General features: G+C 55.6%; 1 protein-coding gene across 1 annotated transcript in view; it reads left to right on the plus strand.

Moving 5' to 3' along the window:
• Window positions 1-4,510: 4,510 nt before the first annotated feature.
• TPCN1 (two pore segment channel 1) overlaps window positions 4,511-12,018 on the plus strand; it is a 68,457-nt gene continuing 60,949 nt past the window's right edge. Inside the window, exon 1 of the mRNA XM_030887425.2 lies at window positions 4,511-4,750. Within this exon, the coding sequence (XP_030743285.1) occupies window positions 4,630-4,750 (121 nt within the window). The 5' untranslated portion in view covers window positions 4,511-4,629. The remainder of the gene's footprint in view (window positions 4,751-12,018) is intronic.

Below are 12,018 nucleotides of genomic sequence, written 5' to 3' on the forward strand. Positions count from 1 at the left end.
AGAAACGGCATTTTTGCAAGCTGCTAAGTAACTTGCCTGTTCCTCCCTCTCATCTCTGAAAGTTGCCTGCTAGCTGACCTACCCACTCTCTCTCCTTTATGGGAAAGCCTCTGCTGGTGATTAGTTTTAGAATGTACTCCCATATTCCCAGGTTCTGGACACTACAATTAGTTTGGACTATTCTTCAATATATCGTTTGTTCTGATTCAATATTGTTCCCTTTGATGTTGTCACCTGAATGGTGTAGTTAATCTTGTTATGGTAACCAGGATGTTAGAGTCAATTTTGGTATTGTTTCATTTATGATAAGAAATGTACCTTGTAATGCTTGCTCTTCTCGAAGTTACCAGAATGTTATATTCAATGCTGTATCCTGTAACGCTCCCTAACCCTAAAGAATAGTAACACAATTTTACTTTCTGCTTCTGTCCGTGCTTGCTTAAGTCTTTGACAAAGGATAAATGAGTTTTTCGCCTTCAAAAGATAGACTGAAATGTGGACTCGGGACTGCAATAAAAAAGAATCGCCTTTAGATTCCAGCAATCCGGTGATAACAGAATAAAGACTCTTCTAAATTATCAAGACATTGTAGTGGCTGTCATTTATTCGAACCCGCAACAGGCTACTCATTTTCAAAGGCTCAAAGGAGGCAGGCTAAACCCCATTATACATCTCGCCCTCCCCTTCATCATTTTGTCACTCACCTTCTTTGAGGCCTCCAATCTCTGGATCCACGGTTTACCTTTCAGGTACCCGCGTTGCTAGGTTACCCGCCAATTTCAGGAGGCGGGACTCAGCATCTGACTGGCTTTCCTTTCCACTGTTCAATTCCTTTTTCCACTCAGTTCATCCCGCCTCCTGCGATCGGACCAATCAGACGTAAGACCTGTCTAACTCTCCACCAATCGAGAGAGCCAGAGCTTCCTCTGGGGTAGGCCAAACGAGTAATGCAGGGACAGTGGGAGGGGCAAGGGGCGGAGCTTAATCGTCCCGCCCTCTCCTAGGAGGCAGCTCGCAGATCTGCTCCGGCAGCAAGCGAGGGCTGAAGAAGGACGTAAAGGTTGACCAATCATCACTCAGCATGACAATCCCGGTAACCAATAGATCGCGGCGGAGAAGAAATAGGGCGGGGCTGGCGGTGTTGCAAGCACGGTAGGCGGTGGACGGGAGAGGGCTGGCGCAGCTGCTGTGGCGGCAGCGGCCGGAGTGGCGGCAGCGGCCGGTGTGGCGGCTAGTCAAGTGTCGGTGGCAGCGGCTGTAACAGCCCCGGGCTCGGGGCTTTGGAGGTGGAGCCGGTGGGCTGTGCTGTGCTGTGCGGATCCTGGTGCACATGGTTCGGGTTGCTGGGGCGGCGCGTGTAAGAATCCTGGGGGCGCGAGGACTTGGCCGGGGGAGAGGGCAGGGGGCGGAGGTCATGAGGCACCGATTGTGGGATTGCGTGGGCGGGTGTGTGTGACGGCGGCAGAACTGCATGGGGGGCTCTGCAAGGACATCACCAGTGGGCCCCTCGTCCTCCAGCCCAGGCCGGGGCTTTGCACCCCTTTTTCTATCGCCCAGCCCCCCGAGTCACCCTCAACGTGGGATCTAGGTCCCAGGAGCACATGGACCCGGACCCGGTGCCCCTTCCCTTGCCCTCCTCCCTCGCCAGCTCTCTCCCTGGCGCCCTCGGGTTGCCCCACGACAGCGGGACAGCTGCGACCCCTCCCGGGGCCGACCCTCCCTGATGGGCCTTCTATAGACGGAGAAGCCCAGCCCAAGGAAGGAGAACCAGGCGAGGACGCAGGAGCCGTGCGCCCTAGCTCTGGCAGCTGCACTGTGACCTTGGGCAGGTCCCTTGCCCTCTCTGGGCCCAACTTTCCCCTCTCTAAAGGACGGATTTGAATCCTAATGGGGGACTGGTTTGGGGGAGGAAGTACAGGGTAATGTTAAAGGGGAACCATCCCCAAATTCTGCCCGCCTGGATTGAAACTGGACTCTTAGTTTATGTCTTAGGATGCAAGTTCAGCTAACTTCTACAAGCCTCAGTTTCCTCCTCTATAAAGTGGGAATGTCATCTAAGCCAGGGACTTCCTGGCAGACACCTTTGACACTTAGGGCCCGATAATTCTTGGTTGTGGAGTGCTGCCCTGTGTACTATGAAATCTTGTCACAGCATCCCTGGCCTCTGCCCATGAGATGCCATTAACAGCCCTGCCTGCCTGCTACCTGCGGGTTGTGACCATCAAACATAGGTACAGAAGGCAGCTGAAACTCTCTCCCCTCCGTGGGAGCTGAGACAATGCAAGGAAGTAGCCATGCATCAAACGTTAAAGGAACCCACAAAAGCCCTTATGATCTTGCTACAGTGGGGAAACCGGGTCTTGATGAGTGGAAGAGGTTCATAGGTTCCCCCACCTTCAACGACCATGGAGGCAGGGGATAAACGCAAGAATGACAGTCCCTCTTTCCCTCTCTCCTTTTGTGTATGCGATCATGGTAAAAAAAAAAAAGTTACAAACAAAACAAAAGTCCGTGTAATTCTTCCGGCTGCCAAATGGTGGTGTCTCTCTTTTGGATTTCTTCTATTTCCTCATGACCGGGATTCAAAAGCATTAAAACTTGAGAAAGACCCAGCTTGAGAGGAGACTTCAAAAACAAGGGCAAACCAAACAGCTCACAGGAAGTTGGCCCGGCAAACTTGTCACAAGTAGAATGGTGTGGACTGTGCTGCCTCGCTCACTCTCTCGCACTCTCTCTGAGACCCTCTGCGGGCGGTCCCTGCTGACTCGACTTAGTGAAAAGGAGGGAGCTGCCCCGGCAGTCATTTCCAGTGGCCCACTTGACAGGCAAAGTTGGGTGAGGCCAGAAGGCAAGAGCAGGAGGCGGGCGCTGGCTGCCGTTTTCAAGTTCAAAGGTCCCCCAGTCAGATCTGCTGAAGCTGGGTTTTTCTCTCCGGTCCTCCCAAGCGGAAGTGAGATAGGAGCCCCCGTGGTGCAGGGCTGGGGCTGGAGGCTGCAAATGCACGTTTTCAGGGCTGCTGTGTGATCTCCGGGAGAAAGATGTGGCGGTGTGCTTCCGCAAAGATTATAGCCTAGGAAATCCTGTGGGCTGTTCAACCCTGTCACATGGGGTCAGCGGGAGTCAACATCAGCTCAGTGGCATCCAAGGACAACAGATGACCTGGGAGGCTAAGGCCCTGAATGCTGCAGGGGGCAGGGGGGGGGGACCCAACCAAAAACGCCCCCTACACCCCTGTCCAAACTGCCATCGAGTCGATTCTGGCTCACAGTGACCCTCAAGGACAGAGTAGAACTGTCCCTTGTGGGTTTCTGAGATTACAACTCTCAGGGTGCAGACAGCGGCATCCTTCGCATGGGGATGAAGTGCAGATTTGGGGCCTAGTCGCTCAATGCATAACCCACCACGCCTCCCGGGCCCTCTTCCTTAGAGCGAGGCAACTGCGAAACGCCAAGGGTGTTACTTAGTGGGATTGCAGGGGGCAGTCACTCTGGAGCCAGACTGCAGTGGGAACCGTTGGCGTCTTAGCTGTGTGTTCTTGAGCAAGTGACCTAGCCCCTCCGTGGCTAAAGTTACATCCTCTGTCATGAAAAAAATAAATAAATAAACCAACACTACCACTGAGTCAATTCCCACTGAAAGAGACCCTGTAGGACCGAGGAGAACTGCCCCCCCCACCCCCGGGGTGGGGGGCGGCAGTCTGAGACTGTAAATCTTAACAGGAACACACTGCTTCCTCTTTCTCCTGGTGGGGTTGGACCGAAGATTTTGCAGGCTCAACCCGCTGCACCCACCAGTCAAAGAGGGGTACGAATTCTGCCTGTCTCACGGGGCAATGATGAAGATCAGCTTGTACTGATCAGTTGCTAGAGTGGCCGATATATAGGAGGTGCTCGGAGAATTCTAACTACTATGATTCTATGGTTCCCCCAGCCCTAAATCCTTAACTCTTTAGGAGACACACACACACGGGTGGGTGGGATGGGGAGGGGTCTGCGTAGAACGTGTTTGTCATAATCTCACCCTCCAGATTTCTCTACTCTCAACTGCTCTGGGTATGTTTTGCAGGGTTTGAGATATCTGCAAGAGATATGTTCTTCATGTGTTTTAATGGTATTTGACTGCAACACTTGCTTTTTCCTCAATTGTAATATAATCCACACACCCTAGAAAACTCATAGAATTGTAAGATACGCAATTTATTTATTTTTTTAGCATCTGCCCAAAACTCACTGCCAACAAGACCATTCTGACTCACAGTGACCCAGTAGGACCCGGTCGACCTGCCTCTGGGTTTCCAAGGATGTAACCCTGTACGGGAGGAGACACCTCATTTTCCTCCCCTGGACCAGCTGGTGTGTTCAAACTGCCAACGTTTCCGGCAGCAGCTCTGCTCGTAACTCACTGTGCATCCCAGGGTTCCTTGAGCAACTGCCACCTCTGTCCAGTTACAGAACGCGTTCATGCGTGGCGGGCCTGCTCAAATAACTGTCTCTTTTCCTCCTAGAAGGTGCTGCTGATGGACGAGGTGATGGGAAGCACCTTGGGGACCGTGGCTTTGAAAGGGACACCAAGCCAGAGACTACTTGCAGCCTTGGCCACCGCGTCCTGAGGGCAGCCCCGGAGGAGACCATGGCCATGAGCTTGGACGACGACGTGCCCCTGATCCTGACCTTGGATGAGGGCGGCGGTGGCAGCTGCGCTCTGCTGCCTCCCTCCAATGGACTGGCCCAAGAGGAACTGCCTCGCAAAAGTAAGATCATGAGATGAGCCAGGGGTGAGGGATGACGTAGGTGGTCTTTGTGGGCTCATGGTGAAGATGTGTACCTGGCGTCCGTCCGACACCCGTGTTAGACGCTGAAATGGCTCCCAGGACCCCCCTGGAGTCGGTGATACTCTCAGGGGCTGTGTTGCCCTCCAGAAGCTCTTTCCTCTCTCAGGTGCCACCTGCCTCCCCAGGCTTTGCCCTGGCTGCCTGGCTGGGGCCGCTGTCCAACCTGCTCCTTGGCCGTCTTCCCAGCCCCAATTCCTTGTTAAAAAAAGAACCAGCCCCGCCCCCGCCTCAGCCCGGCCCAGTCTGAAGCTGCTGGCAGGAAGATGGACGTGCTTCTCGCCGCCCAGCTCGGCCCTTGCAGACTGGGAGGAGGTGGGCATTCGTGGCAAGCCATCGATTTGAGGGTTTGGGGGTTTTCTTCTGTCTTCCTGTAGACCCAGGCCTAGCCCACAGTGAACCTAAGAAAGGTTGTGAGCTGTAAATTTTTAAAAACAAATAAGTGTGTTTCTGGCAGAAGGAAGAAGCTTTAAAAACCTTTCTGGTCTTCGTCCCGAAGCCATTTGCTTCCTGGGCTTGGGCTTTGGGCTCACAAGAGGCTTAAAATAACCCACCCTTTACAAAGGGACCCAAGACATTGGGGACCAGAGGGTTGGGGTCTCCTTGGCAAGTGGACACAGGGGCATTACAGGGAAGACTAAGTCTGCCTCCCGGGCTCCTTTGTGTAGAGAGTGCACAGTTGGGTCACGGGAAATGCAGCCGTCTCCCTCAGAGGTTATGTCATGTTTGGGGGGCCCGAGGGTGCCATGCAGCCCGACTCCCTAAAAGCTGCCCTGTCCTTGTTTCTGCATGTCCATCCATCTAAGGTGGCGGGGCTGGTGCTGGGCGACCGACCAAGGCCCAGGAGAGCTGGACTGTGAGCGAGATTGTCCCCTTGAGTGCCCCTGGGGGCTGAGAAAACAGTGATGGTTTCAGGAACAACTTCTTTGGTGGCAAGGAACCTGGGTGTTCCAGTGGTTAAGTGCTCCTCTGCCAACCGACCAGTGGGCAGTGGGTGTAAACCCATCAGCTGCTCCAAAGGAGAAAGATGCGGCAGTCGGCTTCCAGACAGATGGACAGCCATGCAACATTACAAGGGAGGCAGCTCTCTGTCCCCTCAGCTCACTTTCGACAGGAATGGGCACACTGGCATGCATTTGGGTTTTCTGGTTTTTTCTTACTTGCCTTGGAGTGGTCAGGCTACACATTAGGCCCTTATCTGTTACCTCACTAAGCTCCCCTTGCAAGGCAGGAAGTATATTTTCCCTGTTTCACAGAGAAGGAAATTATGAACCAAAGAGGTTGAGTCATTTGTCCAGGATCACACAGCCAACAGGTGTGTGCGCAGGGATTTGAACCCTGGGCTTTCTGACTCTGAAGAGCCTCCCCTTCCTCCACTTCCTCCTTGTCATTCTATTAAAAAAAAAAAAGGAACAAAAAACCCCAACCAGCTCACTCCCATCAAGTGGATGCCTATGTGTATCAGTCTGGGTACTTTAGAGAAACAAATCCACAGAAACTCATATGTATAAAAGAGAGCTTTATATAAAGGGTAAGTGCACATCAAGAAAACATCCCAACCCAGTGCTGCCCAAGCCCACAAGTCCAACAGTAACCCCTATGTCCAACACCAATCCACAAAGTCCTCCTCCATCTCACAAAACACACACAATGACACCAACAGCAGGAGGAAAGCCAAATCAGTGAGCGTGTAAGCATCTCAGCGCTGGCAGGGGTCTCCACACGGCTGCTCCAGCACCCAGGGCTGCATCAGGGTAGGTCCGTGTGGCTTCTCCTCAGGGATGTCTTGCAGGAAGTGAGCCTTGCCAGCTGAAGCAGGAACTGCTATGACAGCTGCACTCTGGTCCGACCACCACAAAGCAAGAGACCTGAGAACTCGAAAGGCGAGGCTCACCGAGCCATTTATCCCTCTGCCCTTCAATTAATCCCACATGTGTTTATCGGCAGGTTGGCACAATAAACTAACTATCTCACTATGCTAGACGACAGGATAGAGCTGCCCCTGTGAGGTTGTGAGACTGTGACTCTCTGTGGAAATAGAAAGCCTTGTCTTTCTCCCGTGGAGCAGCTGGTGGGTTCAAACTGCTGACCTTGCAGTCAGCGACCACGACTCCTTCCTTGTCGTCACAGGCCCATAATAAATGTGAATATTGGCCCTTAGCATTTAACACGTTAGCTCCTCGCTCGAGGAGAGCTGGCGTCACAATGATTAAGCACGCGGCTGGGAGCCAGAAGGTTGATGGTTTGAACCCTTCCAGTGGCTCTGTGGAAGAAGGGCCTGGCAGCCCGCTTCCATCAAGAAACCCTAGTGGACAGTCCCCCTCTGTCACATGGGGTGGCCACGAGTTGGCATTCACTTGGCGGAACCTCACCACCACCACCGCAACATCTAGCCATAGAACCTCCACACAGCATTACTGTTATCTTGGTATTTTTTTGACCGAGGCGGAAACCACCTCAGAGAGGTTAAGCAAGGAGTCCAGGGTATCACAGCTAGTGAGCAGTAGCAGCTGTTTGGTCTTTGCACTGCTGGGTAAAGGTAGCGCAGACTTCTTGTCAGGGGAGGACAAGCCCAGGGACAGCAGAGGGAGAAAGCAGGTGGGTACAAAGGGTGTACATGGAGCCGGGAAACAGCCAGGCCCAGGGTTCCTGCACGGGGTCCTGGTTGGTGCCCGAGGTGGCACTCTGAAGTCCACATTGGCGGTAAGGTGGCCAGCTCTCTCATGGGGAAACGTGGGATCGCAACCCTGTGTTGCATCAGGATCAAGTGTATGAACTGATGCCGGGCCCTGCGGAGCAGTAAATAGGCCTGACCTTGGCTAGGCCACAGACAAAGGCAAAGTCCGTGGCTTTCTGTGGCTGGTTTCATAAGCAGAAGCAACACCGTGGCAGCAGCCAGGGGGAATGGTGCATCTTGCCCTGGGCACCAGGGCATCTACCTCCTCTCATTTTCCTCCCACGTCGTTTGCTGAAACCCCTGAGGACTTGTGGGTTTGGGCCATCAAGCCTGGCTGGGGAAACGGGTTGAGGCTATTGTTAGTGTCGTGTGTGCCTGGAATCGACCTGCTACCCAAGGCACCTGTCCCCACCAACCCTGCTGTGTCACCATCCATGCAAGATGCAGTCTCACCTGGAGCTCTCCCCTGGTTGGAAAGTTCAAGACCTTCCCACAGCTGCAGCGCACAAGCCGAGCCCTTCAGCGGGCATCAAACCAAACCCATCACCCACCAAGCCCACTCCCACTCCTGGCAACTGGCCCTCCAGGATGGAAGAGAATGGCCCCATGGGCCTTCCAGGGCTGTGAGCTCTCCAGAAGCCGATTGCCTCTCCTTTCTCCCACAGAGCGACTGGTGGATTCGAACCACTGACCTTGCAGTTGAGCGTTTAGCCAGTGGGCCACCAGGGCATCTTATACCTGGCAGCTGAGGCCTTCTGTGTTCCAGCACCTTCTTGCTGGACTGGTCCTGCTTCCTGCCTCATCCCGTGGCATCTGAGCTTCGAAGTCCCATGCGTGCTCCCTGTATTCTGATACCTAACGGGCCGGGATGTTCACCCAGCCTCTTGTTAACTCAGAAGGCTCTGTTGGGTCTTTAAAAGCCCCCTGGGGATACGCCCACCATCTCTCCTTGGGAGCCTTTGCCGAACCTCCCCTTCCTGGCAGAGTTAATTCCTTGTCCCTGTTTGCCTTCTGTAATGACAGATAGCTGACTGGGTGGGGTTGAAATGACTTGTTGAACTATCGGATTCCCCTCGTTGGTGCCTGATTGACCCTCGTCATCTTGCTGTGTGGCTCCTTGTTGACACCGTGCAGGTGGTTAGAGGGCCGGACCCAACCTGGCTGGGTTTCTGAGGCGGCTGGCTCCTGCCTGCCCTCTGCCCCGGGAGGTGGGTGCCACCCGCTCCTGCATCTCCTCCTGACTTTGAGGGGCTTTGGGCCCCACCACAGCTGACCTCCTGGAGGCCATCATTGCAGGACAGACAAAGGGACCTTTGACAGAGCTGGCAGTGGTACCAGCAGTGAGCTTTCTGAGGGCAGGAGTATCCATCGGTCTGGATTCAGCAGCCACTGGCGGGCCTTTCTGCCTGCCCACCCTGCTTATGCCACATCTGCAGGCTCCCAGGAGCCTGGACGCAGCACCTCTGACCTGAACCCTGTGCTAGAGACAGCTGGTGCCACGGCTGGTGCCGGAGCATGAGTCAGGAGAGCCCAGGAAAGGGAGCCCCAGTGCCTCACCGGGCTAAGCACCAGCCTCTCACTGAAAGGTGGTTGCTTCAAGCCCACCAACCGCTGCGAGGGATAGAGGTGAGGCGCGTCCATCCCTGGCTGCAGCTTTCTCCCGCCCCATAAGGGTCGGAGTTCTGGGTGGTTTTGTGGGCCAGGATGGATTTTTATTCGAGCCAAGCCTCTGGGCTTGAAGCCTGGCCTGCGACATGCTAATGAATGACTCAGCGACAGGAGGGTATCAGGTTGACAAAGGAGACAGGTAGGAGCTGAGGTATTTAAAGCTTGGCAGGGAGGACTAACCTGGAACACCAACAGCAGGGCTGGCTTTGATGGGGCTGGGGGTCCTCATTGTGCTTCATCAGGCAACGGGCTGGACTACCAAGCTCAGGAGGTCACAACGCCAGGGGCAACGTGGGCATTCCCCCAGCCCCACCCCACCCCTGTGATTGTGGTCAGTCCCACTGGGCATTGGCCTTCTCACCACCCATAAGCTGCAAGAGGCAGGCCTCCACGGCTTGCTCTTCCAGGACCACCAGATGGGCCAGGACGGCTGAGGTGGGAGGGAGCTCACACTAGTCTCTGTGGAGCCAGGCAGCTCGAGGCTCCTGGGTGAGAAGCCGTGTAAGGATAAGCAGTAGAGCAGGGGACGCCCCCGACACCTGGCATGCTGTTGGGAGTCACTTAGACCTCACACCCCATCCAGTCCCATTGAGGTCACTGGCCCCATGTTGGGGACCCGCACACCAGCCTGACTCTCTTTCCAGACTGCTTCAGGCTGGGCTGGGGCTGTCTGATTTAGGGCCAGGCGTGGCCCCGATGAGGCGGGCGGTTGGGAGGTGCTCAGAGGGACTCGTATCCTGGGCTCGGCGTGGCAGGTGTCTGGGCCTGTGGCTTTTTCTCTGACCTGGTGCCCAGCGTACTTGCCCACGAGTGAAACCCCAGGGTCTTGCGTCATTCTTGTCACGTGTGGTGGCCAGGTCTCCTGCTAAGCTGGCCAGGCCAGCTGCAAGGGGAGCTGGGTTTCCAACCAGACTGCCTGACCTGCAGGGGACCATGGGGGTATGGGTGAGGTGTTCAGGCCTGTGGGCATGGGATGCAGGCAGTACTCACTCTGGGTCAGTGCCCACCTAGTCTTGGATGCTGTCCCGCAAAGCCAGAGCCTGGGCTGCCCCACCAGCCTGGGGCCTGGTCCCAGCCAACATCCCAGCCCTTTCTGTTTGGGCTCAGCTGGTGGCCGCCGCCCAGGCTGCAGAGGCAGCGTGAGGCAGCTGGGGACCAAGCAAGCAGCAGCGATCCCACCTCTCAAGCACCCAGGGAGTTGGGAGGGCATGTACCTCTGCCACCTCACTCCCAAGGCTGTTTCAGGGCCTCGCCCTGAACACTGGGTGCCACCAGACTGGCAGGGGCACCAATTAAAATGAGAAAGCCTCATGACGGAACCCTGAAGCCGCTCTCCCTCTGCGTCTTCCCCGGGTGGGGGGAATCTTGCCTGTCGCCTCGGCGCCCCCCCACCGCGTGATGCCGTTACCCCCCTCCACATGCAGAAGCCACGCGGACCGCCGCTGTGTCTGAATGGCAGCCGCCCCAGCTGGGCGCGGGCTTGCGGGAGGGAGGCCTTGGTTCCCATTGGCTCCAAGAGCGGTTCATGAACCGGAACCCCTCGGCGCCAGCCGGCAAAGGTGCCAACAGCGGCTTGCCTGCCCCTGCTGCCGCTGGATGGGGTGCCCTCCCCGCCTCCCCCATCCTCAGTAAGAGACCCAGGCCCCAGGAGGAAGCCTGCCCCCTCCAGAGGAAGCACGGGGGTGGGGACAACTCCCTGGGTGACCTCAGAACCCACCCCACCTCCCTGGAAATGTTTCTTTCCAACTGGATTGGGGCGTGAAAGCCCACCCCGAGGCTGGGCGGGGTTGTTGGGCACCTCCCTTTGACAACCCATTGGCTTCCAATGGCAGGGGACCTTCGTGGGGACCAGCCTGCAGGACTGGCTTGAGACCATAAATGCCTTTCACACCGGGACCCTCTGCGATCCCTGAGTTTTAGAGGAGGTCCGGACCTCATCGCAAAAGCAGCCAGCACCCCCAAACCGCTCTGAGAATGCCCTTACTGAGAATGTGACCTTGAAGTTGAGGTCTCAGGTGCTACAGGGGGCATTCCAACTCACCCAGACCCCGGTGCGGGACAGAAGGAAGCACTGCCATCCCTCAGTTACTACATTGTAGCTTGTTGTTGCAGCCGCCGGGCCCATCCACCGATCCCGTCCCACCTCTCCCCATGTCTCCCTGACCCTCTCCTTTGCCTAGCATGGTGTCCTCCAGGGTTTGGACAACTGCGTAGGGCAGAGTGGGCCCAGGGCATGCTGGGGGGTGCATGCGCCACCTCTAGGGGCCGCCTCAGTCTCCTCATCTGTAAATGATAGCGTAAGGCCTTCCTGAAGAAGACGGCTCCGAGGGGGCCCTGTTGGTGGTGTGGTGTGTGTGTGTGTGTGTGTGTGTGTGTGTGTGTGTGTGTGTGTGTGTACTGCTAGCCAAGACTTGATGGTCCTCACCCCCAGAAGAAAGATGTGTCCAGCTGCTGCCATGAACACTTTACAGCCTCAGAAACCCTAGGGAGCAGTTCTACTCCGTCCTACTGGGTCACTCTGAGTTGAAATCAACTTCGTCCTGGTGGGTTTTAAAACATTTTTATATACAAACACACACATATATACATATATGACAGTTCTGAGGTTTGCACAGGTTCTGAGGTTTCAAACCCTTAGCACGGAGCCTCCAGGTGAGTTACCAGGTGGGGGGTACCCATACTTTCCAGGCCCCAGGGCTCAGAACCAGGCAGGCTCATTTTATGGAAGCGCCCCAGCAAGTCCCAGGGCAGAGTGCCAGCCTGCTTGAGTAGGAAGTGGGGGCTAGTGAGCAGGTTTGGGGCCGAGAGTGACTCGGTCAGAGTGTTTGCCTACTGACCTCAGGGT

The sequence above is a fragment of the Echinops telfairi genome, unplaced genomic scaffold (genome assembly GCF_000313985.2).
Source record: "Echinops telfairi isolate 266 unplaced genomic scaffold, ASM31398v2 ScPeMD7_7412;HRSCAF=8450, whole genome shotgun sequence".
In the NCBI taxonomy this organism is placed as follows: Eukaryota; Metazoa; Chordata; class Mammalia; order Afrosoricida; family Tenrecidae; genus Echinops; species Echinops telfairi.